This window comes from Jaculus jaculus, chromosome 3, assembly GCF_020740685.1.
Source record: "Jaculus jaculus isolate mJacJac1 chromosome 3, mJacJac1.mat.Y.cur, whole genome shotgun sequence".
NCBI classification, from domain to species: Eukaryota; Metazoa; Chordata; class Mammalia; order Rodentia; family Dipodidae; genus Jaculus; species Jaculus jaculus.
The window spans coordinates 177,134,241-177,161,678 of NC_059104.1; the positions used below are offsets into that span (position 1 = coordinate 177,134,241).

Here is a 27,438-nt window from a genome sequence, read left to right on the forward strand (position 1 = left end):
TTTTTCTAATGTGAGAGAACAAGGCGATACAGAGAGAGAATTGGCATGCCAGGGCCTCCAGTCATTGTACTTGGACTCCAGTAACTTGCACCACCCTGTGTGATGTGCCCTGAGCCCTTGCGTCACCTTGTGCATCTGACTTACATGGGATCCGAAGATTCGAACATGGGTCCTTGGACTTTGAGGCCATCTCTCCAGCCCAAGTACTTATTTTTTGTTTTTTACTTTACTCTTTTGGTTTTTCGAGGTAGGGACTCACTCTAGTCCAGGCTGACCTGGAATTCGCTATGTAGTCTCAGGGTGGCCTTGAACTCTCAGCGATCCTCCACGTGCGCCACCACGGCCAGCTCCTTATTTTTTGAGTTTCATAATGTATATAATATATTTTTATGCTGTTTACTACCTAATACCCTCTGTTGTTTCCCACCCATGCCCACTGGACCCCAAACCCTTTCCTCTTCCCAGCTAATCCACTTTCCATTTTCATGAGCATGACTCGGGCTGGGGGACAGGCTCTTAGCAGAGCATGGACAGCTTACCAGTGGGTGCACCACTGAAGAACACTTTCCTCCCAACCATTAGTTGCCAGTAGCTCCTCTGTGAGGAGGCAGGCCTTACAAGGCCCTCCCCAATCCGCCGTGCTGGATGGCTGGTGGGCCCAAGCTTGTGCAGGTACAGTGAGTTCCTAAGTGCAATGACTATGTCATGTCCAGAAGACAGTATTGCTCAGAGCTCCTCCCTTCCTTCAGCTCTTACACCTTCCCACTCCCGCCCTATGAGACCCCGTGCAGGCGGTAATATAGATGTCTCCTTGTCTCACTTAGGTCAGCACGTTCAACAATCACTTATTCTCAACACTTGGAGCAGTTGTGAGTCTCTGTAATAACTGCTGCCCACTACAAAAGGAAGTTCCTCTGACCAAGGCTGAAACCTGTACTGATCTGTGGGAAGAAATATAAGTATTTAGAACGCTTTGACTGGCACATGTTCATTTAACAAAACAAACAGTAGTAACTTCCTCGCCAGGGCCCGTGATGTTCCCAGCCACTGACTTTTGACCAGGTTCCCAATACCGGGAATAAGTGAATCCCAGCAGCTGATGTGTGTGATATCTTCAGCAATAGGGTCTTCCTGTTCTGATGGGCAACTGAGAGCAGTGGCAATAACCTGTGCTGTTTGTGGGGGGCAGGGCTTCAGGGCCCTCCCTGAGCAATAACTTGCAGGGTGGTATCCCACCCCGGGCTTTGGGATCTGGATTTAATAATTGATAGGTCCTGAGGGCAGTATGATCCATCAAGTAAGGGTACCTTTGTTCAAATACACACACACACTCTCTCTCTCTCTTTTTTTTTTTTGAGGTAGGGTCTCACTCTGGCCCAGGCTGACCTGGAATTAACTATGTAGTCTCAGGGTGGCCTCGAACTCTTGGCAATCCTCCTACCTCTGCCTCCTGAGTGCTGGGATTAAAGGCGTGCGCCACCACACCTGGCCACTCTGTCTTAAGGTATACATATATATTTTATTTAGTTATTTGAAAGAGAGAGGCAGATAGAGAGAATGGGTGCACCAGGGCCTCCAGCCACTGCAAACTAACTCCAGATGCACGCGCCACCTTGTGCATCTGGCTTATGTGGGTCCTGGGGAATCTCACCTGGGTCCTTAGGCTTCACAGGAAAGTGCCTTAACTGCTAAGGCATCTCTCCAACCCAAACTATTTAAAAATTAGCTTAAAAATTAGTAGTGGGTTTCCTTATGGCTTATTTGGTTGGCCTTCCCCCCAAGCCTTTTCCTTTCCACCAATCACCTGTCCCCCATCTCCACTGAAATCTTCCCACATCCATGATCCCCCTCTGCTTTTCAGATTGCGTGTGTTCTGCTATGCCACCCCACTAAAACACCCCTCCCCATAGCTCCTTCTCAGCTTCCTGGATTCTTACTGACATTCTGCTTAAACACACAACTCTAAAAATTCAAAGCTAGGGTCCACGTATGACAGAGAACATGAGGCGTTTATCTTTCTGAATATGGGTTTTCTCACTTAGTATAACATTTTCCAATTTCACCCATTTTCCTGCAAATTTCATCTTTTCTTCATAGTTGAAGAGAGTTCCATGGACATCCAGGCTGACTTCATTTCACTGCTACTGTACAGAACACAGCAATAGCCATGGACAAACGGTCTCCAGTAGGATGCGGAGTCCTTTGGGTAGAAGCCCAGGAGCGATGTAGCTGGGACATACGGCAGCTCTATCTTTAGCTTTTTTGAGAAATCCACACTGATTTCTATAGTGGCTGCGCCAGTTTTCTCTCCCACATCAGTGACAGTGAATAAGGGTTTCCCTTTCCCCACATCCTTGCCAGCATTTGTTGTCATTTGTTTTCTTCATGACAGAATCTCTAAGATGTCCCTTTCTAATCTCCAGACCCTGTGACTCTTTGCTGCCACTGCTGTGATTCTGTTATGAAATAGTTCTTAGTTGGCCTTTAAGATAGGGAGGCTGGACTGGAGAGATGGCTTAGCGGTTAAGTGCTTGCCTGTGAAGCCTAAGAACACGGGTGCGAGGCTCGATTCCCCAGGACCCACGTAAGCCAGATGCACAAGGTGGCGCATACATCTGGAGTTCGTTTGCAGTGGCTGGAGCCCTGTTGCGCCCATTCTCTCTCTCTATCTGCCTCTTTCTCTGTCTGTCTGTCGCTCTCAAATAAAAATAAACAAACAAAAAAAGATACGGAGGCTGTCAGGGGGCCTGATGCAGTAACACAGGCCTTCAAGGTCGCGTGGCCACAGACTGGAAGGCCTTCAAAGCAGAGCTTCCCTGCTGAGTTCAGAGGGGAAGTCAGGGGCCAAAGAAAAATGCGGGGCTCCTGGTTTTGAAGACAGATGACCATTCTGAAGGACCAGAGTGCCATTTGTAGGAGCCGAGGTGACCTCTGGCCAACAATCAACAGGGAATTGGCCACATGGAACTGACTTCTACTAACAACCTGCCTGACTGATGTTGGAAGTGAAGTCTTTCTTTTAGGCCCAGTAGGGCTAACATCTTCCTTTTGGACTTTGGGTGCCTGGAACACGGAGCCTTGCCAGGCCTAGCTGGACTTCTTACCCACACACCTAGAAACTAATAAATTGGTTTAAACCCCTGCATGTGTTATGCAGTGGTAGAAAAAATAGTTTCCAACTGCTTCTGACACTAGTTTGCTCAGCAGTTAGCTCCTGGTAACCCCCAGGCCCCCGCTCCGGGGTAGTGGCCCTGGAGAATGTAGTTAAGCCTACCCCCAGGGCTGTCAAGACTGACTTCCCTCCTGTGGATGTTCATGTTTGCTACTCCGGCTGGAGCCACAATGACTATGTAGCTGCAAAAATGACGGTTCAGGCTGGAAAGATGGCTTAGAGGTTAAGCCATTTGCCTGTGAAGCCAAAGGACCCAGGTTCAATTCTCTAGGACCCATGTAAGCCAGATGCACAAGGGGCACATGCATCTGGAGTTCGTTTGAAGTGGCTGGAGGCCCTGGTGTGCCCATTCTCTCTCTGTCTGTCTCTCTTCTCTTTATCTCTCTCTGTGCTTGCAAATAAATTAACTAAATTAAAAATAGAAAAGATGGTTCTCTGGACACCATCAGGTGGGTACTGGCTTCCTCAGTGGGATGGATGAATGCAGACATTCCTTAGACAAGCTGGCTTAGGCAGCCTTCCCATTTTTTGCCTGCATGTGTATTTTTTCTCAATCAATCTTTCTTAGAGGCTGGAGAGATTGCTCAATGGTTAAAGGCCTTTGCTTGCAAAGCCTGACAATCCCAGATTAGATTCTTCAATACTCATGCAAAGTCAGATACGCATACAACCCTTCCTACTTGCTGCTCACTTGAGAAGTCATCTGTTCTATCTCCTTGGTTGGACCAGACCCCAGGCTGGGCTCTGAGGCATAACGGGGTGATGTTGATGACAGTCAGGTTTTTGAGTGACACAGAGGCTGGAGTCTCATGGGATGGAGCAGAGCTTATCAGAGGTGAGAGGAAGCCTCAGCTGTGAATGTCCCAGGGATGCTGGCCAGGGAACCTTTGAGCTCAGGGTGAATCTACGACCTCTGAGGAATGATTGGCTGGTGTGCATGGGTGTCTTCCTTGGCATAGGATGCTGGCTCAGCCCAATGTGATGGATGGCATGCCAAAGGAAGACCAGGGTGGGCTTATGGGCATTCCACTTGAGTTTTCTACACAGCCTGGTGTGTCTGTTATGTGAACTGGGGCACCAAGGGACCCAAGAAAGGGGCCACTTCTATCTCAGGTCAAATAGCCTTGTCTCAAGAAGGTGGAAACACAGGTTCTTAATGTAGACTGGTGAGGCCAGTGGCAGGCCATGGAGGTGAACTGCAGTTCTGGAAGGTTCCTGAGGAGATTAGCTGGTAAGGTAAGAAGCCAGCTGCTTCTGGTGAGCTGTGTGGAGATGAATTGACGGTCTGTGTCACCAGGGTCTGGAGGGTTGATGGGTTGTGATTGGTCATGGTCATCACAGGCCATGGTTGTGGTAGAATCAATAGCCAGGGGGCTGCTGGGCCTGGGGGCAGAGATAGACCCAGAATTCAGCTGGGTTCTAGCATTGGGCTTTGGGGTAGCATGGCAGGGAAGCTGGCTTCTACTGGAAGCAGAATGAGACTAAAGGTAAATACTACTGGTGGCCTCACCCAAGAACTGAGTAATTTCCTTCCTGAGGATTCCAGGCCTGGGAATGACGTCAACTGAAACATTACTATTTTGTTAATAAGGGGAGTGAAGTCATCAGAAATGATTCTTACAAGCAAGCATGAGCTGGCAGCGTTTTAAACCAGCCTCGTGTCCTGGCGTGAACCCAGCCATTGTTTGGTGCCAGGGGACAGGTCCATCGTCCGCCCCTTTGCTGTGGCAGAGTTGAGGTCAGCACCAGCTCCTGCTGCTGCCAGGATGGCAAATATCAGGCTAGAGAGAGAGAGAGGGCAGCAGAATCATGGCCACGGCAAGTGGCCGCCTTACTGTGTGACTGTGTAAGACACTGTCTGTTTCTGGGCCATAACCAAGGAGGTTGGCCACATTGATCCCTTTATCTCTTCTGAGTCCAGTGCTCAAATTTCTTTTCTCTTTTTAAAAATTTTTTTTTGTTCATTTTTAGTTATTTATTTATTTGAGAGTGACACACAGAGAAAGAAAGAGGCAGATAGAGAGAGAGAGAGAATGGGCGCGCCAGGGCCTCCAGCCACTGCAAACCAACTCCAGACATGTGCGCCCCCTATGCATCTGGCTAATGTGGGTCCTGAGGAATCAAGTCTCGAACTGGGGTGCTTAGGCTTCACAGGCAAGCGCTTAACAGCTAAGCCATCTCCCCAGCCCTCTTTTCTCTTTTTGTATGTGTATATGTGTATAGTGTGCCTGTATGTATGTGAGCATGCACGTGTGTGCATGTGCAGGCCAAGGTCAACGTCAGCTGTCTTCCTCAATCATTCTTTCCCTTATTTGTTGAGATAAGGGCCCCCACTCTAACACAGAGCTGGTCTAGCCAGCCAGCCTACCCTGGCAGCCGCTTGTCCATGAGTGTTCATATTACAAGTGGTCTGCCACACCTGCCTGGCATTTACATAGGTGCTGAGGGTCTGCCTTCCAGTCCTTAGGCCTGTGGGGCAAGTGAACCATGTCCCCAGTCCCAGGGCTCAGATTTCTAACTGTGAGATGCAGTGTCATGTCCCCGTGCTCCTGTCCCGAAACTGTTCATGTCTGGACTCTCTGAAGACAGCGTGCTGTTGGCACTTCAGAGGAAGCCTCTGAGTTGATGTTGGGATCCCTGTAATCTGGTCTGGGTCTGTCCATCCGTGTCCTATAGTCCTTACTTACTGTCATGTGTCCCACAGCAGTGGAGTGTGACCCCAGGGGAGATGTCAGGAGGGCTGTGCGATTCCTCCTACAGACATGTGTAAGAGGAGGGTATAAGTAACTAGAAACTTCTTAATGGCACAGCTGACACCAACTGTACCAACCGGTGCAAGGAAGGCTCCCAGCGTGTACCTCGCAAGACTCTCTCAGTCTACTGATGTCCCCTCTGTGCCTTGTCCTTGGTTCTTAGAAAGAAGAGTTTCAAGATGATACGGTCTCAGTCGCTGTCTCTGCAGATGCCAACGCAGCAAGACTGGAAAGGTCCTCCAACCATCAGCCCGGCCATGTCTCCGGCAACCCCTGTGGTCACTGGAGCCACTACCCAGCCCACACCAGTGCCCTATGCCATGCCTGAGTACCAGCGGGTCACTATCAGCGGAGATTACTGTGCCGGGGTAAGGTGCCAATGGGTGTTTTTTTGGGCTCTGAGTATCACTGGGTTAGACCCCCTTTTGAGGCCTGGCCCAGTCTTTGGGTGTCTAGGAGGTGGTGGAGAGGAGCCCAGGAGTCTAAAAAAGAGAGTCCTTGTGGGGGTTCTGGGGTATGGATGTGTCTAGACAGCTGCCCCATCTTGGTGCTGAGAGCCCAGGACCGCCGGCTGGCACACAGTGGCTGTGGCCCTAAGTTCCTCTGTGTTCTCCAAGCCCAGAATGCTACCCTCTGAGAAGGGAGCTGATTGGGCCATCAGTGTCCCTAACATCCAAATGGTTGCCGTGACAAGGATCTCTTCTTACACGCTTAGCTAAGTATCCTTAAATACAGGTTGGAGGCCCCAGCCAGGAGGGCAGGACATGATGAGAAAGGGAACAATCTTTTGTTCACTCAGCAGTTTCCTCTAGAGTTGATGTCATAGCAATCTAAAAAGAACTTCGGTGTTTTTCCCTATCATTTCTGCGCCTTATTTATTTATTTATTTATTTATTCATTCATTTATTTATTATGAAAGACGAGAGAGAGAGAGAGAGAGAGAGAGAGAGAGAGGATTGGTACACCAGGGCCTCCAGCCACCACAGCTGAACTCCAGATGCTTGTGCCACCTAGTGCGCCTGTGCGACCTTGTGCTTGCATCACCTGGTGTGTTTGGCTTACATGGGATCTGGGGAGTCGAACATGCATCCTTAGGCTTCCCAGGCAAGCGCCTTAACCGCTAAACCATCTCTCTAGCCCTGCATCTTATCTTTATGAGACAGGGTTTCTTGCTGAACTCACCAACTCACCGATTCAGCTAGGCAAACTAGCCGGAGAGCTCCAGGGAGCTTCCCGTCTCCACCTTCCCAATGCTGGGATGACAGGCATGCACCGCTCTGCCTGGTGTTTTGAGCGTGTGTGTTGTGTGCACGTGTGTGTGCACGTGTGTGTGCACATGCGCAGAGCTAGAGGAGGACATCAGCTGGCCTCTACTGCTTGTCCCTCTTGTTTTTCTGAGATGAAATCTGTCAGTGCACCAAAAACTTGTGCCATTTTTCTGTGAGACGGGCTGGCCAGCGAGCCCTGGCGATCCAGCTGTTTCTGTCCCCTCAGCCCTGGGGGTTGCATGGCCGTGCGCAGCTCTTTCCAGGGGGGTGCTATGGGGCTAACTGAGGCCCTCACACTTGCGTGGCATGGCAGGCACTTTGCCCACGGAACCATTCTCTGGTCCCGGCCGTGCATCGTTTTGGTGAGCCTGTAACGTTCCGCCGCGTAGATGTAGGGTATGTGCGTTACGGTCCTGTGGATGGGAATTTAGGCAGGAACCAATGCAAGCCTTGTCTGAAGTGCAGCCTCGTGAGCAGACCTTGGTGTCCACCTCAGCCATGCGGGCAGATCAGTGGAAAGGGAGAATGTAAGTGGGCTGCTAGCTCGCTGAACAGAGAACATCAGTCTAGAGGTAACCTCCCTTCTTTCTACCAGTCATGCACAGGGCAGGGGAGGAACCCCTGGCCCAGCAGCACAGCTCTCAGAACCTTGTGGCCATTAGAAACAAGCTGACTTTGCAGATTTTCTTAGCACCCAGAGGTTCTGCAGCCAGCCACAGGGTCTGCAGTGCCTCCAGGTGACTAGTGGCTGTATCTTCCCCGGGATCCTGAGTGTCCCCTCTGATCTCCCTGGCCATTGCCCGAGCTTCTTGTCATACCGAGTCCACGGGCTTTGCTGTGGATGGAGACGTGGTTTTATTTAAGATGTCTGTGCCTGCTCAACTGTTGCCATGGCTGCTCTGAGGCCGGTCCTTGGAAGATGCTGTTGTCAATACCTTCTTGTTGCTGGTACAAAGCACCTGGCCCAAAGCAGCTGATGTGAGGAAAAGTTTTCATTTTGGCTTATTGTCTTAGAGGAAAGCTTCATGATGGCAGGGGACAGCATGGCAGGAGCAGAGGCCAGACGTCACCTCTGCCACAACAGGTGGACAACAGCAGCAGGAGAGTGAGCTGAGCTCTGCCAGGGGGAGCTGCTATAACACCCTGAAACCCGCCCCCAACCACACCCCACCTCCAGCAATGCTCCACCTTTCCAAATTGCCACCATCTGGGGGGCATTCAAAATACACGAGTTCATGTAGGGCATCTGATTCAGACCACCACAGACACAAAGGGGAATCAGCCTGCCCTTGTGGGGACACAGGAGAGAGGGAGACCCACCTTAACAAAAAGCAAGGAGTCATGTTTGATAAAACGCGTGGGAAAGTCATGTGCTCATCTACTCCCTCTGAGGATGAAGTGGGGCCAGGGAGACAGGAGGGCACCTTACCCGTGATGCTTTGTTTATTTACACCTGTAAGACACCTGAAGCGATTGTGAGCAATGTGAATATTGGTGCCCTCCGCTCTGTGTTCCCCCAGCCTCCTGCACCTCCCTGTCTGGGTCCCCTGTCCTTCATCTTGCCTGTCCAGCTCTTGGTCTCCCCGAGCAACTTCACACTTGTGTGGCAGTGCTCATCCTTCCTGAGACAACTGGTGTGAACCAGCCTGGGAAAGGTGATCATGGGTCACCAGATTTCGTGAAATCTGGGGGCTTGCAGAGCAACAGGCACACAAATGTTTCCCTTTTAGCATCTGAAGGACCCATGGATTTGTTTTTTAATTTTCAGCTAAAAGTGGTGGTGCTCATCCCTATGAGGGGCAGGGCCCAGCAGCCTGTGGGGTGTGAGGTCAGCCTCCGGGTGTGTAGACGGCACGCTTGCTTGCCCGCCTCCCTCTCGGTAACATCTCTCTCTTCCTGTGTCCCATGTGCCACAGCCTCCAAGGCCACCCACAGGACTCCCAGGACACAGCACCTAGTTGCATAGCTTGGATTTATTACAGAAGAAAATCACAGAGCAAGGCAGTAAGGGAAAGAGCACCCAGGGTCCACAGGACCCCAGGACAGTCTTCCCAAGGGCCGCTGTCAGCGGAGGCACCGCAAAGATTCAATGCCGTTAGCATGCAGTGGTGAAAGCGCGTGTGATGCGACGTGCTGTGCTGTCTGCCAGGGGCGCTCGATGGCGACTTGGTGTCCATGTTGATGCTGGGCACACACATCTGTAGAAGGAAATCAAGTGCCCAGCATGCAGCAGCTTAGACAGTGAGTCCCTGTCACTGTGCTCAGAGAGCCCTCCTGAAAGCCAGGTCCTCTCGTGTCCTCTCGGGAGCCACTCTTGAGCACGCAGATCTTTGCAACGCAGCCGGCTCAGGTCTCCCCTCTGTCTGCCCCGCTGCAGATCACCGTGGAGGATTATGAGCAGGCTGCCAAGAGCCTGGCCAAGGCCCTGATGATCCGGGAGAAATACGCACGGCTGGCCTACCACCGCTTCCCACGGACCACAGCACAGTACCTGGCTCATCAGGGGGCTGGCACGATACCCTTGGAAGAAGGTCTTCCAGGTAGGGAGCCTTGGTTGGTGGTGGGACCCCGTGTGTAGGCCTAGTCCAAGAGTCCTTTGGGATTTTGTAGGCTCAGTTTATTTTCCTTGGTGATTTTTTTTTTCCCCCTATGGGTGGGACCCTGACAGTGGCTGCAGCAGCACAAAAGTGTTTGTTTTTTCTCCAGGATTTGCTTTGAGTATACTGTGTTCCTGATCCTGTGTAGAAATGAGCTGTGGAAGGAGACAGAGAGAGAGAGAGAGACAGAGAGATAGAGAGTGAATTGTATAAAAGAAGGCACTCCCTGACTGTGGGAGTCTGCCACAGAGGTGGGCAGCTTCCTGTATAATATATAAAACAGCACATTTATCAAGTGGGTAATTCCGAACTGGTGAACTCGATGGAAGGATGGCAGTGAGTATAGAGGGCACATTCCCAGGCAAGGGAAGCAGGCTCTGGAGTCAAATACACTGATGTCCATATCTGTGCTCTGGCAATTTTTTGGACCTTGAACAAGCTATTTCTGTAAATCTTAGTCTTGCATTTGGTGTAATGGGAGCGCCAACAACACCTCTCTCCCAGGACTGTTGTGAGGATTGAACCGGCGAACGTGTGAGGGGTATAATGCATCGCTGGCCTCTAGAGTGTTCTGTAAATGGCGGCCACATTGATGCTGCTGAGTTCAGGGAAGGGGGAGACAGGGCGGCTTCCTGCTGGAGTCTGTTTGGATTGTGAAGGTCCTGGGACAATAGACAGCAGGAGCCCCCACCCTTGAAAGCCAGAGGTAGGAGTTGATGAGCCTGGGGTCTGCACTCAGGCCAGGACCCTGGCTGCCTTGGGTACAGTAGGTGTACGTGTATGGTGGTGGGTGTGGGGGTGTCAGGTCGCCCCTGTGTCTGGCTTCCTATAGCATTCAGCCTGGGTAAGTCTCAGGCCTCCTGGGTCCACTCAGCTGTCTGCTTGAAGGTTTTGGCAGGAGGAGACAGGAGAGGCTGTCAGGCGTGTACTTGATAGGCCGAGGACTCGGGTCCTGGGCATGAGTGTGGCGAGGCAGCACCATCTCTGAGTGTTCAGGCCTTTGTAACTGCCTGCACCTCTCACACACCACGGGCACAATCTGGGGTCTCCTGGGCTGAGGCGGTGCCTGTTGGGGACCACTGGCGCCCAGCTCTGCTGTGCTTGAGCCCCTCTGTGGTCCTCACATCTGCTCCGAGTGCCGAGGTGGGACGTCCTGCCTTAGGGGCTTCCTCTGATGAGGAGCTGGGCTTCCCCCTGCCTGGCTGTGGTCTGGCCATGGCCCGATGGCATTGGCCATCTGAGCTAGTTGAAGTTCGCAGTTCTGCTGTCCAGCACCAGCCTGTTTCTTGACCAGAGACCGGGCTTATCAAGAGCCAGGAACTCCTTGTGAGAATAACGAGAGGACAGGGGCTCCCTGACTTCGATAGATCTTGTTCAGTCTTATAGCTGGGTTATAGCAAAGAGGCATTTTTCTGCTCGGGGTGGGTTGACTCAGCCCAGGACCACACAACACCATCCCGTGGGGCGCAGACTCCCCCTCGCTGCTCCTTTGTGGGTGGGGTGTGACTTCTTTATCTCGCTCCTTGGCAGCCCTGGGCTCAGGGAGATGCGGAGGGTGGGGACAGTTGTTCCCCCCGTGGGAACACCCAGTGATGTTTAGTTTCTTGCTGGGAGAATATTCAGCCATTTTTTTTCACATTGCTAAGTACTAGACACCTGCTAGGGATTGTTCTAGAAAGTGCATTACAACAGAACCCAAATCAGTCTTTCTGTGTGCAGCGTCTCTGCTCTGAGCAGGGAGAACCTGTAAGGCCAAAGGCATGAAGGGCAGTTGTCTTACACAGCCGTGAGGGCCACGGAGACAAAGTAAACCTGGGAAGCCGACGTCAGCGTGTGAGCCCACAGGGTCAGGGGCACTCGGCCATCTCTCATCCTGTTTTGCAGACTTCCACCCTCCCCCGCTGCCCCAGGAAGACCCCTACTGCCTGGATGATGCGCCCCCCAACCTGGACTATCTGGTCCGCATGCAGGGGGGCATTCTCTTTGTATACGATGACCAGACAATGCTGGAGCGCCAGGAGCCCCACAGCCTGCCCTACCCGGACCTAGAGACCTACACGGTGGACATGAGCCACATCCTGGCCCTCATCACCGATGGCCCCACGTAAGCCACTTACTGCCCCGCCCCTTCTCGTGCCACGGCTGCACGCCAACCGCGCTGATGTGTCCTCTTGGGCTGGCATAGGTCAGAGTTATTATTGCCTGCCTTTCCGCATTCATCAGTGACCACTTGCCTACCTTAAACTGGCTGCCACCCCTCTCCCCAGGCAGAATGCCAGCCTGGCAGAGAGAGATGCCAGTCCCGAACATGGGCGAACTTGGTAGTGGTGGTGGGGAGTGGTGAAGACTCTAGCCTCAGGTCTTGGGCTTTCCGTGTTTCTGCAGGGGAGTGTGCAGGGAGCCTGGGCACTTGGTGCTCGAGCTGACCTGGCAGACGTAACTGCATGTGTCCATTCACTTCCTAGTGGGCCCCTGGCTGAGATTCGGCAGACTGTAGTCTGGGAGCTGGGAGTCCCGCCTGATGTGAGGTGGGAAGGAGATTTGGGAGAGGGTGGGCCATGTCTGGAGGGCCCTCCTCAGCCTGGTGTGGGGGCAGTGGCCTTGTGCCTGAACGGCCACTCAGGAGTGTCCTTCCTGGGGAGGTAATTTATGTCCTTGCTTCTCACCGTGAGCCACCCAAGCTCACCTCGGCCTTACTCTGCTGCCTGTCCGTGGCTGTTCTTTTTTTTTTTGATTTTTCAAGGTAGGGACTCACTTTAATCCAGGCTGACCTGGAACTCACTATGCAGTCTCAGAGTGGCCTTGAACTCACAGAGATCCACCTACCTCTGCCTCCCGAATGCTGGGATTAAAGGCGTGTGCCACCACGCCCGGCTTCGAGGTTGTTCTTTATGGAGCCCACGTGACCGGATGTGAGGACAGTGGCTGTTTGTTTGTTCTGCGGGGCGGGGCCTGGATGGCAGGAATCGTGGTCAGTTCCCTGTGGCCCATCAGGCAAGTAGTCAGGCACCTTTGAGTAGTAAGCCCTGTTTTTAAAAAAATGTATTTTATTTAGGTTATTTATTGGTAGGGTCTCACTCTGGTCTAGGCTGACCTGGAATTCACTATGTAGTCTCAGGGTAGCCTTGAACTCATGCGATCCTCCTGTCTCTGCCTCCTGAGCACTGGGATTAAAGGTGTGCGCCACCATGCCCGGCTATTATTTATTTATTTGAGAGAGAGAGAAAGAGGCAGAGAGAAAGGGAGAGAGAGACAGAGAGAGAGCATGCCAGGGCCTCCAGCCACTGCAAACAAACTGAACTCCAGATGCGTGTGTCCCCTTGTCCATTTGGCTTATGTGGGGCCTGGAGAATCCAACTGCGATCCTTTGGCTTTGCAGGCAAATGCCTTAACCCCTAAGCCATCTCTCCAGCCAGTAAGCCCTATTTTTGCTGCCTAAGGAAACTCCCCACCTTTGAGCGGTTTGTCTGAGCAGGGTGAGCCTGGGCCATCAGCCCGGCACAGCTCTCTGTCCCAGTGCCCTCATCTGCCCTCACTCACAACAGCCTCCGGCTGCCCTGGAGCCTCAGAGTTGAGCCCTCGGATCTCAGGATCTGGGAACATCAATCTGGGCAGACCGTGCCTTGTCGTCTGTCTTGCTCATATTCTGGGCAATTAGTTCCATCTTTAAGGCATTAAAGGTGGTTGCGGAGAGGTATGAGGAGAGAAGGGAGGGAACAAAGGAGAGGGACTTACTCAGTGTCTTCTCTACTCAGTCGGCTGTAAACACACCTAGCTAGCTCTTTTTCTTCAGCCTGGCTCATTGTTGTCTTCCTATCTATGCATGGGTGGTTCTTCCTGGGAGTGGAGGCTCATGTTAATTGCCCAAACGGACACATGTAGCTAGATATCAATAAAAAAAAAAAAGCATGGGGTCTTGGAGTGTGTGCTGTACGCCCCGCATGCATGCTGGTCAACCAGCGGGCATCTCACCTTCCCCTGCTCCATTCATTCCCTCAGAGTCTGACCCTCGCTCTCTGCCCAAGCTGGAGGTGTCCTATCTGACTTCTCACACACCTGCTCACCGTGGCCTCTCCCTCTCACCAACCTACAGGAAAACCTATTGCCACCGGCGACTGAACTTTCTGGAATCCAAGTTCAGCCTTCACGAGATGTTAAATGAAATGTCCGAGTTTAAAGAGTTGAAGAGTAACCCCCATCGAGACTTCTATAACGTGAGAAAAGTGCGTCATGGCCGGTGTTTAAGCCCCTTACCTGGTCCGTCTCCCCCCCCCCCCCCCCGGGGTGCCCTGAGCCTGTCTTGGGCCAAACTGGCGAGCCTCAGGGCTCCTGAATGACGGGCCTTCTTGGCCGGGGGTACTTGGTATGTATGTGATGCACGTGTGTGGAAGACACAAGCTGTACCCTCTTGTCAGGCTGTGACACAACAGCTTGGCACCACCTTAGGACCGTGATATGCCTCTGTTGGAAAGTGTCCTTGTCCTCAGAAAGCAGAGCACAGCCTGAAAGTCCCAACACAGGACAGTACATATATTAGAGTCATCACACAGGGCGAAGGCTCTCAGGACCTCTTTGGACTTGGGGGTTTGTGGGTTTATGTCCTTGGGAGTCAGGCATGTTAAAGAAAAGCATGTAGATTGTCATGTCTCTGTCCCTCTTCTACCCACTGATTGGCTGAGTGGCTTTGGTCCCCTCTGCCTGCAGGGGCAGCAGCAGGGACAAGAGGGGTGGACGCTAAGGGGTTCTGGCCTTGAGTGTTCCCTCTTCCTTCCAGGTAAGTAAAGATCACGGTGAGGCTTGCGATCATGCTGACCAAGACATTTGATGGGGAGCAAGAGTCACTTCCTGCTGACGAGAATTCCCTTCCTATTACCTCAGGGGGTATATGTTGTCACAGGGATGGCTTTCCAGGGGAGGACAGAGCTCAGCTATTGTGAGTAGGAGTTACCCAGGCTGAGGAAGGTGTAGGGGGAGAAGGGGTGGCATTCCTGTGCAGGGAGAGAGGAAGAAAAAAGGCTAGCGTGTGAGCGGGGCAGTGTGGCTGGAGCTCAGGTGCTGGCAGGGCGGGGGAGGGGAGGAGGAGGAGGCTGCAGAGCCGGAGGGAGGCTCTGCCATGACGCCGTGGGTTTCTCAGAGAACGCTGTACGTGGGCCTCGCACGGACTCTTGCCCAGATGGAAACAAGAAGCTTCAGAAGTGAGAGTCTTGCTTCAGCTTATGGGTACTGAGAGGCTCCTGACAGTGTCTTGGGAATCCCTGGGTAGAGATCAGAGATCAGGAGTTGGACCACCCACGTGGGCAGCCTGGCCTTTGCATTGTAGGCACCACCTGCTCCTTGTCTGTGAGCTTTCGGTGTCCAGTCAATGTGAGCACTCAGCCCTGTCTGTGGCACCAGCAGCCAGCCTGAGCCCTGGCAGCTGTCCCGGGACACTGCGAGCTCAGCCCAGCGCAGCCCTGCCCTCTGTAGGCGGTGACGACTCTGGGCCTGCCTGCGTCCTGCTGGCCTTGTAGACTGCACTGGCTCTGATCGCTTCGCTTGCTTGTGACAGCCCCATGGCTTCCTGGCTGTGATGTGGAAGAGAGTCCTGGTGTGGGGCTGAGGCTTCCTGTCAGCCTGGGGGTCGGTGCCCATATTGTGACACAACAGTGTCCTCTGGCATCTCAGTCCATCCATAAGCGCGGGCCGGGGCTGCTGAGTCAGGCTGGTACTCACGCCCCTCCTGGACGGCCAGCCTCCCAGGCCCTGGTTGCTTTCCCTCCTCACAGCCTATATTACGATGACAAGGCAGCTGGCTTTTTAAAATCCACAGTGGCCGGCAGGGAACCTCCCTGTTTTCGGGGTGGCCCTTATGTCCCGGGGTCCAGCCAGAGCCAGACTCGGAGGACAGAAGCTGGGGCATGGTCACAGGTCTGTGTGAATGGTAGGAGTCAGTGACCCTCTGCGTGCCAACCAGCCACTGTGTGACTGAGACATGTGCTTTCTGTCCAGAGCTAAGACAGAAGGGCTGGGTTGACTGCCTGGGAGCTGTGTGTTGGTTAGAACTGAACATTGCCCACTTTGGCTAAAGTACCATGTCAGGGAGAGCAAACAGGTTCCACCTTCTGAGCCAGACTTGACCAATTGGGTGTGGCTCCTTCATGTTAGTTCAGCTTAGAGAAAAGAATGCTGAAATGGATTAGTGATGCCCACCCTGGGTTTGGTAATGGCCAGTGGCGGCTCAAGTCCCGTTGTGTAAACTTGGATCTTAGAGGATAGCAGAGTCGTCATGTAGATCTGGTGAACTGAAAACCCCGATCGCCAATCACCTTTCTTACTCCCGAGCCAGTCTCCTTTGAGATTCTGGAGTTTGGATCGGCTGGTGGCTGTATGTTTTAGTTGTTTTCTTTCTGTATCTTGTGACTCATGGGGGTGAGGACAGGCTGAAACTCCCGCGGTGTGTTGCTGGAAAGCCAAGGGACACAACAGAAGCCCAGAATGTGCTGAATCATGCTGAGGTAGTGGAGCCCGGCCGTGTCGCGCTGAACTAAGCCCGGCTGACCGCTAAGCCAGCGCGTCCCACAAGAGCCCAGCCACATCCCTGAAGGGCTGAAGCCTTGACGTTCTGCTGCGTGTGATGTTCTGGGTCTCAGAGCTTTCCGCTGCTTCAGTAGGCTGTCTTCCTGGTAGGCGTGGCAGTACTGATGTCAGGAAGGACCCCAGCGAGTGAGTGATGTGTTCAACAACATAGGGTGGCTGAGATGATATCCAGGGAGCAAATGTCTGTTTGGCATGATGTAGAGATAGCCTACCAGCTGTGGACAGCACTCCCTGGCTGACATCAGCACCTCCTCGCCCCAGGCCTGGCAGAGAGCCCAGCCAGTGCCAGCCCTTACCTCCAGGATGTGGGCTTGTGGCCCAGAACATTTTGGCCTTCCTTCCTGGGACATCCCTTGGATCCCTTGTACTCGTGAAAGGAGACTCACATACCCTCTGTGACTTCAAGCCACCTCTTAGCTTATCTATGTTATTGAGTACAGTTAAGAAGAAGGAGAGAGATGGGGCCGTGAGGAGATGGGTAGGGACTGGGTAACATCACTAGGGCCAGAAGCACTTCCTAAGATTAGTAACAATTGTTAGTAACAGAATCAAATTGTACTTTAAAAAGGTCCATTAGTTTCTGTGCATGAATGGATTTGAAGCTGGGCAAAGGGAAAAGTTCTGAGGCCAGTATGGAGTCACTCTGGATTTAGGGGTGAGAGCATGCAGTCTTGGGGTCATGTGGTGGCAACGAGGCTGGCGAGCCCTGGATGGTGCTGGTGTCAATTCGGAAGGTAAAGACCGGCTGGTGTTGAGAGAAGGGAGAGAGGAGGGTTGAGAAGGAACCTGTAAGCGCAGGTGGTACTATGTCCCAGATAAGGAAACCTGGGAGACTGTTAGGTCTGGGTCAGGGCCAAGGATGGAGAACCCACTTTTGCCTGTGTTAACTTGAACAGCTTTTGAGTTACCCAAGCGGGGGTGTCAGACAGGCAATACATGGACAGTTCTTGAACCTCGGGCTGCTCATCCGCATTTGGGAGTTGGTGTGGTGAAGAAGGTCACCTTTGCAGATAGGGTCCAGCGAGAGGATCAGGCTGCAGAAGCACTCGTGGCTTCTGGGAGTGTGGCAGTGAGGGTGACCTGATTGTTCAGAAGACCAAGGGGAAGCCAGAGAGGCCAGGGGACAGCTTGATGCCACAGGAATACAGCACGACATGGAAGCCCTGAGAAGTTTCACGAGGTTGCCAAGATCCCGCTGGGCTCCTTGCTGGTGGCTTCTGCGGGGGTGACCTTCCCACCCAGCGCAGGAGGACCCAAGCTCTAGATCTCGCTCTGAGACCTGAGTCCATGTGACGGCTTAGGAGTCAGGAGAGCTGCTGCTGCTTCCTGGCTTTTGGGTGAGGTGGAACTGATGGAGAAGGGTGAGGTGGTAGCCACCAGCTTACCCACCTCTGCTTGGGGCTCCACTTTGGAGGACTCCCAGAGAATTCAGTGGAAAGAGTGGATTGCATGTAGCATGTGGTTATTATGAAACACTGGAGCTCACTGAACTTGTTTGTTGGTCTATCCATCCACTCACCGGTTCACTGCCCATCCCTGGGCTAGGTTCTGGAGACTTGGGTGTAGCAGGCATGATCCGTGTCCCTGAGGAGCTCGCGGGGTAGTGGAAGAGCAGACAGAAACATAGCAGAGGGGCCAGGAGGCTGTGCTCGGCAGTGGGGATGACTGTGCCATGTGCTCAGGCTGGGCTAGGGAAAGAGTGGGTCAGCTGTGCTCAAGGGATCAAGAGGGGCTTTACGTGGAGGAGGTGGGACCAGGTGGATGAGACTGGTGGGGAGGAAAGAAGACATTCCAGGGTGAGAAATGTTGCTGGACAAAAACACCCCACTAAAAGCAGTTTGTGGGAGGAAAGGGTTTGTTCTGGCTTACAGACTTGTGGGGGGAAGCTTCATGATGGCAGGGGAAAGGGTAGCATGAGCAGAGGCTGGACATCACCTCCTGGCCAACGTCCGGTGGACAGCAGCAGCAGGAGAGTGAGTCAAACTCTAGCAAGGGGAAACTGGCTGTCACATCCCTAAGCCCGCCCCCAATGACACACCTCCTCCAGCAAGGCTCCACCACCCAAACTGCCATCAGTTGAGGACCGAGCCTTCAAAACACATGAGTTTGTGGGAGACACCTAACTCAAACCGCCATAAAAGGCATGGGCAAAGTGACGTGTTATGAGGTAGCCTGATGTCCTGAGTAAGTGACTTGTAATGGAACTGCCACTAGATGGAAACAAGTTCAGAAGTAGCCTTGAATTCTAGGCTAAGGTCTGGGCTTCATCTTGTGGATGTGGGGGGCCACTGATAACTTGTCAATGGGAAAAAAAAATGTCACTAATGCTGTCAGGAGGTGGATTGGGCAGCAAGGTGGAGAGACAAGTTTGCAGCCCAGAGGAGAGGTGGAAGGGGCAAGCAGGCATTGAGAACACTGTTTCCACGGCTCATACAGTGCTGAGGCTCTGGGGGTGGAGAGAAGGACCCAGATCACCGGCCAGTGGCTACTGTGTTCCAGGTGGACACGCACATTCACGCAGCAGCCTGCATGAACCAGAAGCACTTGCTACGCTTCATCAAGCACACGTACCAGACAGAGCCCGACAGAACTGTGGCCGAGAAGCTGGGTCGGAAGATCACCCTGCGGCAGGTGTTTGACAGCCTGCACATGGACCCCTATGACCTCACTGTGGACTCGCTGGATGTCCACGCGGTGAGTGAGCCTCTGTCCCCGTGCCTCCAGCAAGGGGCCCCTGGGAAGCATCTTAGCTGAGCTTGGAGAGCGGCTGGCTGGGGAAGGAGCTCTTCCTTTGCTTGTGGTGGAGGCCGTGAAGGGACTCTGGTGTCAGAGAGTTACAGGGAGAAACCATGGACAGAGGCAGGGTGTGTAATGTGGGGGTCAGATGGGTCTAAGTTCTGATCCCACTCTGTCTCTTAGGTGACTTCCTCGAGTGACTTTCTTGAGTGATTTCCTTGCCTATAAAATGGGTGTTTTCCATGTGCCTTGTTAATTCTCATAGTTTTTGAAGCACTGAAGGCTGGGCCATGTGCTGTGGGAACAGCATGGTGGCTCCTCAAAAAGTTGAACTATAGAATGACCATATAACCCAATAGCTTTGCTCCCAGGTGTTCACCCGAAATATTGAAAGCAGAGACCTGACTGGACACTTGGCACACTGAAGTTCACAGCAGTGTTATTCACAAGATCACAGACAAATAAGTAACCAAAATGTGGTAGATGCAGACAGTGGGGTATTGCTCAGTCTCAGAAAGGGTTAGTCGGGGCTTCGTTCCTGGTTATTCCGTGGTCTGGCATCCTCTGCTGTCTATGCCAGCCACATTCCTTGCCAAGGTTCCTTGGGCCCCTGATGCTCCTTCATAGAAAGCCTCATCAAAGGGCTCTGTGGCCTTGGAAGTGAAGTGGAGCAGGCATGGGGTCATGTGCTTGTTGTAATCACAGTACCCTGGATGATGAGGTGGACGACTGAGTTTGAGGCTAGCCTGTGCTCCTTAGTGAGACCCCGTATCAAAACAAAACAAAACAACAACAAAAGAAGAAGTGACATGGAAGACATTTTCTAGTGTTGCACCTTGCAAAGGTGAAGAGAGAAACAAACACCTTTGGTGGCTACAGAAAAAATGTGGTGGACCAGGCTGGTGGTCTCCTCCCCACAGGGCCGGCAGACATTCCACCGTTTCGACAAGTTCAACTCCAAGTACAACCCTGTGGGGGCCAGTGAGCTTCGGGACCTGTATTTGAAAACTGAGAACTACCTGGGAGGAGAGTACTTTGCTCGGATGGTCAAGGTGAGTGACGTCATCCTTCCCAAGGCCTCTTCAGACACCTGTAAGCTCCTGCCTTCAAAGATGGGGGACCTATGTGGCCTGCCCCCCACCTCCTATGCTCCTCTCTCCACCATCCAGCTCAGGCCAGTGCTGGGAGCCTAGGTGCCCAAGCTCCGACTCCAGTCTCCAGCTCCTGAGCACAGGCAGGAAGTGTTGGGTGTGCCCGCTGAAGTGGGAACTGGGGAGAAGGGACGCGCTCGCAGCACTCCGGTGTCATCCCCGTCTGTCTGCATCCCGAACTCCACAATCATGGCTGTTGCTTGGCCCTGTCACGGCAGCACGCTGATGCTGACCTACGGCCTTTCCCAGAAGCCTCCACGGGGATGAGTGCCTACATGGCAACAGTAGACGTTTAGAGTGGCCTTGCTCTCTGCATGCGGGTGGCCAAAGGAGTCCAGGGCCTAGCTGGGGACAGGGGTCTTCCATGTAGTTGGGAGGCCCTTGGGCTGACTCGGTTCTTCCTGGTTCCAGGAGGTGGCCCGGGAGCTGGAGGAAAGCAAGTACCAGTACTCCGAGCCACGGCTCTCCATCTATGGCCGAAACCCTGAGGAGTGGTCCAACCTGGCCCGCTGGTTCATCCAGCACAAGGTCTACTCGCCCAACATGCGCTGGATCATCCAGGTGCCCCGGATCTAGTGAGTGCATGTCCCCATCTCCCCTGTGCCCTCTGGGGACCACAGCCTGTCCCACATGATGTACTACTGGGGAGTGAGCCTGTTTTCTGTGCCAGCAGAGGCCTCCCCTCCCTAATGAGGCATGGTCGGTTCAGATGAGCATCACCCTTCACAAAAGCCTTTGCCCTTGCTCTCCGAAGAACTCACGTGGCAAGGCTTTGAGGGTCGGGCAACCACCCTTCTTCTCACAAAGGTTAGGGTGACCCCAGAATATAAGGTGATGGCCCACATTAGTGCCCTATCTTGGCTATCACTCAGAGTGACTTTCTCCTGTGCGGGTGAACAGGGTGTGAAGTTTAGGGAGACTGAGCTGAATGGCACCATCTCCATCATTGGAAATGATGATGGCTCCTCTCTCAGGTGTTAGCCAGCCTGGATCCCACCACCCCGCTCCTGGAATGACCTCCGGGTGCTTCTCTGTTGAGGAAGTAACTGGGGCTGAACTTTCAGGCCAAGGGGACTACGTAACCAGCCAGCCTTGATTCCCCAGTGACATATTTAGGTCCAAGAAGCTGCTGCCCAGCTTTGCGAAGATGCTGGAGAACATCTTCCTGCCCCTTTTCAAGGCCACCATCAACCCCCAAGACTACAGGGAGCTTCACTTGTTCCTCAAATACGTAAGTGCCTAGGCCGTCGGTGGGCTCCGTGTGGCAGAAGAGGGCACCTTGCATGGGTGCCAGTCAGGCTTCCTTCCTAGTTCCTTTGCCAGCTCCTGTCAAAGCTCCTGAGAAGCTAACTCCTACAATGAGGAAGGGAGGCCTGTTCTCCCAGGGTAACCCTGAAGGTGGGTGCTGGCAGGCTGGGGCCCGCCGTGTCCCCTGGGAGGGAAGACAGCAGTGGGCAGGAATGGAGAGCTGGCTCTTGGCCGAGGCGAATTGGATCCTACCCCAGGCAGTGCCAAGCTCCCACAGCGGTGCTCCCAGAAGCCTTCTCAACTCGGATGTGAAGGCCATCTGGCTGTGACATCTGTCACCCTCTTGGTCACCAGGATTGATATGGCTGGCTAGATGGGTGTCCAGCTCTTCCTTCTCCCATGTGCCTCCATCCCAAAGCTGTGTGCCCTGTCAGAGAGGACGAGCTTCCCCCATAAAGGAGGACAGGTTCCTGGTCAAGTGTACCCTTGTAGCTGGGCTCGCCTGTTAGAGCCTCCAGACAGGAAGTCATCTCAACTCACATTTACCAGAAACCGGGTCCTACTGGTTAGTGCAAGAACCCTCACAAGGGCTAGCTCTTGACACTATTTGGGTAGTTATAGGAGAAGGATATGGAGAGAGACTTGAGAAGGAGAGGGACAGGCAGGAGCTGGTCCCCCGGCCCAGGCACCCCAGGAAAGGGGAGAATACAGAGGACATCAGGACAAGTTCAGTGAGGATAGGGTCCAGGGATGGTGTCTGACAGGGAGGAGCCCAGAGGGCCAGGGCGGGTCGAGGCTGCGTGTGTAGGGCCTGTCTGGAAAGCATGTGCGCAAACTGGGGGACGTCACTTTTACTTGACACAAGCGTCCTTCTGATTGTGGATGGAGGAAGACTGGAGGAGAAGGTGGCTCCCGGGAGGGCCGGGATGAGAGTCCAGAGCCTGTCGCAGCTCTGGAGACAGATGGCTACATGGATAGGGGGTGGTGTGTCACATCTGTTGAGTACTTGCTGCCTGGCCTAGTTACGCAGCACATCGTCTCTTCTCGTCAGCCACATGGTTACTTCGTGCTGACCTCTGGCTTCCTAGTCAAGACCCCTCCCCTTCTGTCCAGGTGACAGGGTTTGACAGTGTGGATGACGAGTCCAAGCACAGCGACCACATGTTCTCAGACAAGAGCCCCAGCCCGGACCTGTGGACCAGCGAGCAGAACCCTCCCTACAGCTACTACCTGTACTACATGTACGCCAACATCATGGTGCTGAACAACCTCCGCAGGTGGGCAAGGCTGGCCCCCACATGAGCCCGTGCTCCCACACATGTCACCCACGGGTCTGTGCACACGTCAGCCCACACACATGTTCTGAAGCCCACACACATGTTCTGAAGCCCACATGGATACCTGCAGGTTTCAGATGGTTTAGCCACTCCAAGACTCATGCCTATGTAACATACGTATGACGGTACACGGACACACATGTTCCTAGGGACACATTCACTAACACACATCTCCGTGTGGACTGTTGCCATTAACCTTCTCGCTGGGACAAAACAGCTGACCAGAAGCAGCTGATGGGGGCGGGGGAAGGGTTTATTTCAAGGCAAGTTTCATCATGGTAGGAAAAGCATGGCACAGCAGAGCCTGGGCAGCACATCTTCCCGCAGCAGGTAGGAAGTAGCACCAAGAGTGAGCTAGCCAGCGCTGGCAAGGGGCGGCTGGGCTGGCAAACCTCTAAGCCCAACCCCAGCAACGCACCTCCTCCAGCAAGGCTCTGCTTCCTAAATTGCCACCAGCAGGGGACCAAGTATTCAATACGCATGCAACTATGGGCGACATGTCATTCAAACCATGACAGGACTGTACATCCCTGAGGCAGCAGGGACACGTCAACATGCATGTATGGTCCGCTTGACGCTACCCCAGCAACCTGCGCACGTGCATTTGCGCTTTGGACAAGGGATTTCATCTTTGTGATAAACATGGTATAGGCACTGGACAGGTGACCGAGTAAAAAATGTGATTCATGTACATCTCACGGGTGTGTCTCATGCACAAGTGCCACCAACCAGACAGAGGACACACTGCACACACTGACAGGGGTCACATGCTCAGGATACAGGACACAGAGTCATTCCTCTCCTCACAAGTCTTGTATCCTATCCACCCTCACTGGGCCTTGGTGCCTCATCGGCTGGGCCTGAGTCAATGGGATTTTATAGTGTGAAAGTTTGGAATGGGGCCCTGGTTGAGAGAAGGGGTCTGGGACTGGGATGAAGGCAGTCCTGAACTGAACTTTGGGACATGGAGGTTCTGTCACTTTGCCACTCACCTGCACAGTGGCTTTGAACACAGATGTCACTCTGTGAGCCTTGGCTTGCCCATTTTTCTTTTTTTTTTTTTTTTTGTTCATTTTTATTTATTTATTTGAGAGCAAGAGACAGAGAGAGAAAGAGGCAGATAGGGAGAGAGAGAGAGCATGGGCATGCCAGGGCCTCCAGCCACTACAAACGAACTCTAGATGCATGTGCTTCCTTGTGCATTTGGATAACATGGGACCTGGGAAATCAAACCTCAAACTGGGGTCCTTAAGCTTCACAGGCAAGCGCTTAACTGCTAAGCCATTTCTGCAGCCCTGGGTTGCATGTTTCTATAACCGAGTTGAACTTGCTGGTTTCTCGTGGTGCTTCCTGCTCCTGAGGTCTTGTAGATGGGGCCACAGGTCTGGTGGAGAGGAAAGGAAGGAGTGCAGAAAGAGAGGAGGACCAGGCTCTCTGTATTAGGCCCCTTCTCTGTCCTGGAGCTCATGTCTCTTGGCTCCAGGCTTCTGCACTTTAGAAAGCTGTTCCTAGGGCTCCATGAGTCAGCCATGGCCATCCCACAGGTGACACCCTTCCCTCAAGTGGGCCCTGGGCTGGGGCTGCAAGCCTCGGGAAGAGGAACTAGGGGCGTTCCTGACCAGGGCCTTCCTTCTGCCACAGGGAACGGGGCCTCAGCACCTTCCTCTTCCGGCCTCACTGTGGGGAGGCCGGCTCCATCACCCACCTTGTGTCCGCCTTCCTGACTGCCGACAACATCTCCCACGGGCTGCTCCTCAAGAAGGTAAGGGCGGGGCGGGCCGGGTGGCTCAGTGGGCAAGAGCTGTTGCTCTGCAAGCACGCTCAGACTCGAGCTTGAGAACCCATGGAACATGCCAGGTACGGCATGCCAGCTCTGCACAGGACAGAGAGAGGAGGGTCGGGTGGGCTCTCTGGTCAGCCAGTCTAAGTGAAAAACGATGAGCTCCAGATTCAGTGAGAGACTCTGTCTGAAGGAAATAAGGTACCAAGTAGAAGAGTGATGCGGGAGGGCACCCAATGTCCTCCTCTGGCCTCTAACACACAAATAAAAATATGATTAAAAAGAAGAAGAAGAAGAAGGTAAGGGAACTTCTTCCAGAAACATGCCTGGGGTGGCTCAGGGGCTCCTATCAACTCTTGATGCTAGACAGCTATGCCTTTCTCTTTTTTATTACTTTATTTATTTGAGAGCAACAGACAGAGAAAGAGGGAGAGAATGGGCGCGCCAGGGCTTCCAGCCACTGCAAACAAACTCCAGACATGTGCACCCCCTTGTGCATCTGGCTAACGTGGGTCCTGGGGAATCGAGCCTCGAACCAGGGTCCTTAGGCTTCACAGGCATGTGCTTAACCACTAAGCCATCTCTCCAGCCCAGCTATGCCTTTCTTGAGGGCTGGACTAGATGTAGTCGTCTTGGTTTCTCTTTTAATATTAAACTAACTTGATACTTCATAGTTTATACTCCCCCACCCCACACACCAAAAAATGAAAGAAAGAAAAAAAAAAAAGCTCTTGCTTTTAGAAACAGCAGCATTGGCTTAGCAGTACTTCCAGCGCCCGTCTTTTATCTGCAGCATGTTTCAACATAGCTGCAATATTAAGCTTTGTTCTTCAATACTGACTAGTAAAGCTTGATTTCTGCTGCCGCATCTCCGGGCTTTGGACCACAGGGTCCGTCACTTGGTCTGTAGTTGACTCAGCCAGTCCCACTGATGGGCATGGGGGCCATCCAGCTTTCTCCCCTCATGTGAACACTGTTTGGGTGCTCAGTCTTCCCATAATGCAGTTTGCTCCATATGTGCCCGGCCCTGTGGCTGGTCCAGTCTCAGGTCACTCGTCCGCCCATGTGGGATGGGCGCTACATTCAAAGGCCATTGGAGCTCAGCCAGGCCCACTCTTGATCTCTGAGGGGCTGAAGTGTTTACAGTCATGACTTTTTGCTCTTCTGGTCAGTTGTGAGTGAACAGCAGATGAGAAGCAGCGCAGGGGAGGGTTTATTCGGCTTACTGAAGTTTGAGAGGATTCTGTCTATCCATCATAGCTGGTCACAGGAAGCAGGGAGTGAAGAGGAGGTCAGAGAGGCCAGCTCCCTTCTCCAGCACACACACAGTGGCTCACTTCTTTCAGTGGTGAGGCTCCACCTCCCAAAGATTCCCAACCTTCCAAAACAGCACTATGGGGAGAGCCAAATATTCAACTGCATGACCCTATGGGGGTGTCGTTTCATATTCATATCACACTGTCTCAACCTGAATGTTTGTTGTCAAAGCAGCCAACCCACTTAGGTGAGAGGCTTCCTGGCCCGACACTTCAGTGCCTGGGGTATAAGATATGGCCACTGTCTTTCCTATTCTGAGCCAGCCTGGGCAGGATGCCCGACCTGGGATGTAGGCAAGGGGTTAGGGAGCGAGTGAGTTGGGGGTGGCGCCTGTGTGTCCTGGCTCTGGGAAACTTGGGCTTGGTGGAGACCTGCTACAGACACTGCCCAGTCCCCGAATGGGTGGCTGCTCCTCTGCCCTCCCCCTCCTCTGGCATGTGTCCCGCGTGTCACACGAGCTTGGTGATTCTTTTGCAGAGTCCGGTATTGCAGTATCTCTACTACCTTGCTCAGATCCCTATTGCCATGTCTCCTCTCAGCAACAACAGCCTGTTCCTGGAATATTCCAAGAACCCTCTGCGGGAATTCCTGCACAAGGGACTCCACGTCTCTCTCTCCACCGATGACCCCATGCAGTTTCACTATACGAAGGTGAGGGCACGGGAAGGCCGCTGGGAGCCCAGCAGGCATCCATCCTGGCCTGTCCTCCCACTGAGAGGACCTGAGTGGGCCCCTGCTTCAGTTTGGCTTTAGGATGTAGGGTGGTGGCCAGGGAAGACAGTGGGTGAGCCCCAGGTGGGGAAATCTTTTTCCTAGGAGCCCTCTGAGCTCCTTAAACCCCAGGAGGCACAATTTCATTTTTGCTTTTCTCTCCATTTTCCCTTTCATTGAGATTTGTAGCTCCATTACCTTGGTAAGAATTGTATTTCGAATTTTTCAGTGGTAAAAATGGGTATAAGATTCTCTCTGCCTTCATTTAAATCGTCAGAGTCTAACAGGGTCCACTACGGCTGCATAAAGCATGCACACAAAGTGCCTTAAAATTTTTTTTTTTGAGGCAGGGTCTCACTCTAGCCCAGGCTGACCTTGAACTTCCTCTGCAGCCCCAGGCTTGGCTCAAATTCTTGGCAATGTTCCTACCTCAACTTCCCAAGTGCTTGGATCAAGGGCGTGCTCCACCACACCCAGCTTTTTTTTTTTTTTAATTAACTATATTTTTATTATTATTCTTTGGCTGTCTGGACAAAGTGATATTAGAAGTGATATCATGTGTGGAGATCAGCAATAAGGATTCCTAGAACATTGTGATGTGTTGACAAGATCAGTCACTGGTTAGCAAAAATAGAAGTACCAGTCTTCTTGGCTGGAGTTTCTTTGGGCTTGGGATCCTTCGAGCTGAGGAATTAAAGCCTTTAAAGACCTGTTGTGTATATCTACTGATATTCACTGTGTTAGAAACCAGGAATATTTTTAAAAAATATTTTATTTATTTATGAGAGAGAG

General features: G+C 52.8%; 1 protein-coding gene across 6 annotated transcripts in view; it reads left to right on the forward strand.

The window, feature by feature from the left end:
- The window catches only part of Ampd3 (adenosine monophosphate deaminase 3), a 61,243-nt gene that overhangs the window by 17,191 nt on the left and 16,614 nt on the right, over positions 1-27,438 (forward strand). For all 6 annotated transcript variants that reach the window (XM_045145211.1, XM_045145210.1, XM_045145207.1 and 3 more), the window contains 11 exons: positions 6,089-6,293; positions 9,571-9,733; positions 11,675-11,894; positions 13,884-14,013; positions 18,866-19,060; positions 20,023-20,154; positions 20,665-20,828; positions 21,358-21,484; positions 22,615-22,778; positions 24,480-24,600; positions 26,413-26,586. In XM_045145211.1, the coding sequence (XP_045001146.1) occupies positions 6,089-6,293; positions 9,571-9,733; positions 11,675-11,894; positions 13,884-14,013; positions 18,866-19,060; positions 20,023-20,154; positions 20,665-20,828; positions 21,358-21,484; positions 22,615-22,778; positions 24,480-24,600; positions 26,413-26,586 (1,795 nt within the window). The remainder of the gene's footprint in view (positions 1-6,088; positions 6,294-9,570; positions 9,734-11,674; positions 11,895-13,883; positions 14,014-18,865; positions 19,061-20,022; positions 20,155-20,664; positions 20,829-21,357; positions 21,485-22,614; positions 22,779-24,479; positions 24,601-26,412; positions 26,587-27,438) is intronic.